The following is a 5,175-nucleotide window of genomic DNA, read 5'->3' as shown; positions in this document are numbered from 1 at the left end:
AAAATATTATTTTAACTATAGAAAATAATAGTGCTAATAGAATTTTTAATTAAAAGTATATTTTCTTTTTATATAAAATTAATAAACAGGATTCTTTTATATTATTAATAATATATTTTTATAGTTAATTAAAATAGTAAAGTTAATATTACATTAATTATAGTTAATTTCGTTTATTATTTACTATATTTAATAAAAATTAATAGTTTTAATATTAAATATAGTTAATCTAGATTAGATATTTAATTTATAATTTAACTGTAATTAAATATAGAAATTCTATTAATTTAATTATAATCTAGTGGTTAGATATAACTGATCCTATTAGCCTAACCTAACCTAGCCAAATGCCACTCTAGAAATAATTATAAAAGAAAATACTTAACCCACAAGTATTAAGTAAATATCCCGTAAACAAGGCTTTTAACCCTCGCGTATTTATAAGAAATATATAGAGATTTAGTAATAATACTATAGAAAAATAACAACTACTAAGGATTATTACAAGGATATACCAGCCTTCTCTAATATCATACTATTTCACATAACCAATCCTTCTACTACCGTCGGCTCCACTTCATTCTATCCTTCTACAAATGCTCACCCCCTTGTGGACTAGAAATTTACTTGATTTCAAGATATGGACGTAAGATACCCTCTAGTTAAAGATAAAGAGAGAATTAATAAGGCATTCATCCTCCTTAAGAAGCTCTGCGCGGTTTAACTCCCCTAAGAAGTCATTCATATTGTCGCCCGCTCGCTCTAGATACCACAGACCAATCTTAATCATCTCATCGAAAGTTTTATCCTCAGTGCAGGAATCGTGTGCGTAGTTGATCATGTCTCTTCCATTCAACAGTAAGGCTGAACGGTAAATTTGCGAGTTCAGATCGCCTTTCTCCATCTTGCATTCGAGCCCTGCCCTCTGACAATAAGCCGAGCAGAAGCTATTGCAAAGCTGTCTGAGCAAGTCTCCCAGCGCCGGTTGCTGCCGCCGGGCACTGATAAGTCGACAATGCAGAATAGATAGGAACTCCGACACATCTCCATTCACACCCCTGCCATTACTTGTCGCAAATTCCCAATCGATAATAACTGGCTGCAGATCATGGTCCAGATCAGGGGTCAATGGCAGCAATATATTGCCAAAATTGAAGTCTCCGTGTACGAAACAGCCGGGGTACGTATATTGTGGGTTCTTGATATCCTCGACGAGTCGTTGATAGTACATCTCTCCTTTGGGAACATTGGCCAGGTATTCTGGTAATAGGTCCATTGCGAGATACCAGACGACGTCGGCTGTCAGTGACTGGGAGAGGACATCTGCAACGTCAGGGCGAGACTCAATTGCAACAGCAGTTTCTCGACTGTGCATCGTTGCAAGCGAACTTCCTAATATATTCCCAATTCGCAACACCATATTCTTTACCTTGGGTGACGTGTCTGACTGGGCCCAGATCTCAATACGTTCAAACAGATTCACAACCTTGCCCAGATCCTCCAGCAGAAGGATGGAGGCTTCATCGCTCTTATCGGTGATCAACAGGTCCGATTCTGCTCCTCGGTCGTATCGTATAAACCTTGGCAAGCGCCATGTATTTTGACTTGCCGTAGCTTTACCGAATAGCCCGTCCTCTCCCCAGAGGCTCATCACGGTAGCTTCTACTTCCTGAAGGAGGAGTAGCATGTATTAGCACAGGTGCAATATCTTCATATGGTGACGTCTTTACCTGGCGGTTTAAAGAAAACGGCTGCAGCTGGCCTTCATCCTCGAAGAATGGCGATGCACGCTTCAAGATGAGGGACTGTGGTCCCGCTTGTCCAGCCGTTTTAGTTGCGTGCAGAGTGGCGTTAATGGAACCATGTGGAATCCGTGCCACTTCCCAGTTAGTATTTTGATAAACAGACTGGAGATATCGAGCGTAGTTTGGCGTATCCATAATGGAAGATTCGTTGGTACTTGCAAACAGGATGTAATAGAAAAGATGTGTACTTGAAACCAAAGCCACAGGACTCACAGATTACACACCCAGATATTAGATTATCGGAGTATCATTTGATACTCGTTGGGATTTTATGAGCTTCACCCACCCTCACAGCGCATGTTCTGCCTGACGCAATATCACTCCACACCGATTTATGAGTCAGTATGACTGCTTCTGCTAGTTTTCAAAGTAGTCTCAAATAGGCAACTATATTCTTTCTCGTATCCATGGGCGGGTCAGACTTGGCGTGTGAGTCTATACCCTAGTACGTCGGGGATGTAGGGTGCATCCCGCATCCGGGCCCGCAGATTGGTCGAATTTTCGTGTTCTCCTGTGTTCCCGCTGCCAAAAGTGCGTGGCAATGTATCCACTATCGTTCCTCGTTTGTTATCTTTTATCGTCCAGCGATATACCTAGCTAGGCTTCGTTGGGGATCGATACTGTAAATTAATCAATTAATTAGAATATCTCTTCTCTTTTGTATCTCTTATCGTTCTTCTCGATCCCTTCCCGCGGAATTCTACTATTGATAGATATCTTATTTAATAAATCTCGCTGTGACAATAAATATAAGGAATCGACAGTAACTATCGATAGATCTAGGTAATTCTCGGTATTATATTATCTATGGGAGGTTCTTATCTAATATAATCGATATACTGTTATATATATATCTAGTAATATTATAGGTTGATTTTTAGAATATTATTCTCTGAGACACGGTGTGCCTGTTTCCCTAATCTTCTCTAGTCTTTCCCAGTCTTTCTTTTTCTTACAGAACTGTTTCCGACACTATATATATATATGTATATGAATCTGGAAGTATAGATCTCTTCTCGTACAATCCCACGTACTGTATCTGGATTTATACGTTGTGCCAGTATGCGGTCTGTCCGCGGTGTTTGAAGGGTTATCTCCATCGGTAATATGGCAAGCATCCCACTGCCGCAACTCCAGTGCTTTACTAGGTAGCTTTGATTACTATGCTCCAGCGACTATGGCTGGATCCGGCGTAAGAGTTCTGCGTGTTCCCTCCCTCCAGTAGCGCTCCTATACCAGGGCTCTTGGTCTTTCCAGGCCTCGGCTGCATTTACTACCCGTATGTCTATCGTGTACATAAGACCCTACGTAACCATCTCCTGCGCGTTTATCCCGAGACGACCTGGGTGGGCCGTGGGGGTCGACGATTGCTGAATAATCTCGAGTTGCTGGGACGCTTAATCTATTACCAGTGGTTTTTCCCCTTGGTGGCCGGTAGTATTTTCTTTGAAATCCAGTTCTCGGCGTAGGTCAAGCAGTTCCTTTAGAAACTTGTAGAGATAAGTCGCGTGGCGTTTATCTAGGCCTAGGCCAATCTCGACCTCGATTGCGATCTAGTCGCGGACTAGGTAGATAACTAGCAAATCTCCGCATAGGGCGACCCGACCGAGATCTCCCCTTGGCTAGAGCTGATATAGTGGTCGAAATATCTCCGTGATTATTTTTTTCTAGCTGTCGCGGTCCTGGTAGCTCTGTTTTATCTATCCCACGAGCTTCTACTGGTCTAGTTTAGCTAGAGTCTCACGCGGCTGATCGACCGCGAGTACCAAATTATCGAGGACCGCCGGGTGAATAAGTTTAACTAGATCCGGATTAATAGTTTCCTGTAGCGGCCCGGGGTCTGGGACCGCCCAATCCAGATCTATCTTAAGCCCTTTACCTATCAGCGCTACCGGTAGGTGTGGCAGCGCCTGATCTGCTTTACCTACCGAACCAGCTATCTTAACCAGCCGATTGTGCTCCACCACTAGCTGACAACGGCCCAGTTGGCTGCCCTCGATCGAATAGAGGCCTCTGCGTAGTGGCTCCTGCACGGGGACGGTTTCTCCCTGTCCACGATCCATGCCCAGCTGGACGAGGCGTGCCTAGCCTTCTTAATCGTCCTGCTCGATCATTCGCTGAAAGGGGATCTGTTCGAAAGTGCCTTGGTTGGTTTCCTGGCCGCCCTGGGTGTTAACGCGGTTAACCAGATCTTCTACGAATTGTATAGGTATACCGGTTATCTCTCGGGGCTGGTAAAGATGGCGCAGATGCTCGTCGTCGAGTAGGTGGTCTGGATGGCGGATGCCGGCGACGTGGCGTACCCTGTGGACGCCTTGGATAAGATACGGGAGTGCTTTCTCCTCTACAGGGTGTGGGCCCTCTTTGGCTGGATTACCCGCCTGTGGATGTATGGGAAAAAGGTGTAGAATACCACGACTAGCTAGGGCTATATTTACTGGAGTGAGGATAAGTAGACGCTGATATACAAGGAGCTGCAGTTAACTATGACGGGGTTTCGCCGCTTTATCCGGATGGAGATGGAGCTGGCCTAGGCTGACTTTGAGGAGCTCTTCCTTCTCCACGAGGAGGAAATCTAGAAGGACATTGTCCCTGTCCTCCAGCTGGCCCAGCTGCAGGACGATCCGACGAAGAATACGTAGGGCTGGAACTTCCTCTAGTATCCCCCTAACTGCGCGACGTTGGCGACCGGTGGGCCGCGGTGGTTGATAAACTGGGTCCTGACTAGCGACTGGCTCCGGGAGGAGTTTGTCGACGTGGAGGCCAGCGAGACCTAGGTGATTTGGTGTAGTACCGTGGTCTATCGCTACCTCTAGTAGGTAGACGGCTTCCTGGAGCGGCTGCTGCTGCTGATCTATATTACCGTGGGCTAGCCTAGGCGGGCCACGGAGCTGCTCAGCCTGCGTTATATTAACACTGTCTATAGCCACCACTAGAATATCTTTATCGAGAATGGCCTGGTCAATACGGTGACCGCGTATTACAAGGGTTACTCGGTGAGTAACTCGACCAAGATTATTCACCGCTATCTATCCAGGCCGGTCAGCGAGCTGGTTATGTACTACCTGTGGCTGGTGATATTGTTCACCCAGAACCTGGAACGGTAGCTGTACGGTTGGTAGGGGAAGCTGTCGCCCTTTCTCTGGCCCCGCAGGGAAGGTAGCTGGGACCCCGATTGGCTGCGGACGGTTCTGCAGTGGGAGGCCTAGAGCTAGCTGCAGACCAAGATAAACATCCTCTCGTACCGTTACGCGGTGATCGCTATCTCCTGGGTATACCTAAAGTGCGGTAGCTTCAAGCGCGACTACGGGACTGACCAGCCCGCGTTTAATGAGTAGGCCAGCCACGGATCCTGGACCGCGGGCACGGT

General features: G+C 45.9%; 1 protein-coding gene across 1 annotated transcript; it reads right to left on the bottom strand.

Annotated features, from left to right (window-relative positions):
• Window positions 1-594: 594 nt before the first annotated feature.
• BDV37DRAFT_267112 (kinase-like domain-containing protein) lies at window positions 595-2,111 on the bottom strand. The gene is made up of 2 exons (XM_032083984.1): window positions 1,731-2,111; window positions 595-1,669 (listed from the first exon to the last, which is right to left on the bottom strand). Exons 1-2 carry the CDS (start codon window positions 1,938-1,940, stop codon window positions 659-661), a joined length of 1,221 nt encoding a protein of 406 aa, XP_031934235.1. The 5' UTR covers window positions 1,941-2,111; the 3' UTR covers window positions 595-658.
• Window positions 2,112-5,175: the final 3,064 nt, after the last annotated feature.

Source organism: Aspergillus pseudonomiae (genome assembly GCF_009193645.1).
Source record: "Aspergillus pseudonomiae strain CBS 119388 unplaced genomic scaffold BDV37scaffold_214, whole genome shotgun sequence".
Classification (NCBI taxonomy): domain Eukaryota; kingdom Fungi; phylum Ascomycota; class Eurotiomycetes; order Eurotiales; family Aspergillaceae; genus Aspergillus; species Aspergillus pseudonomiae.
This window is presented reverse-complemented; position numbering and strand designations above follow the sequence as displayed.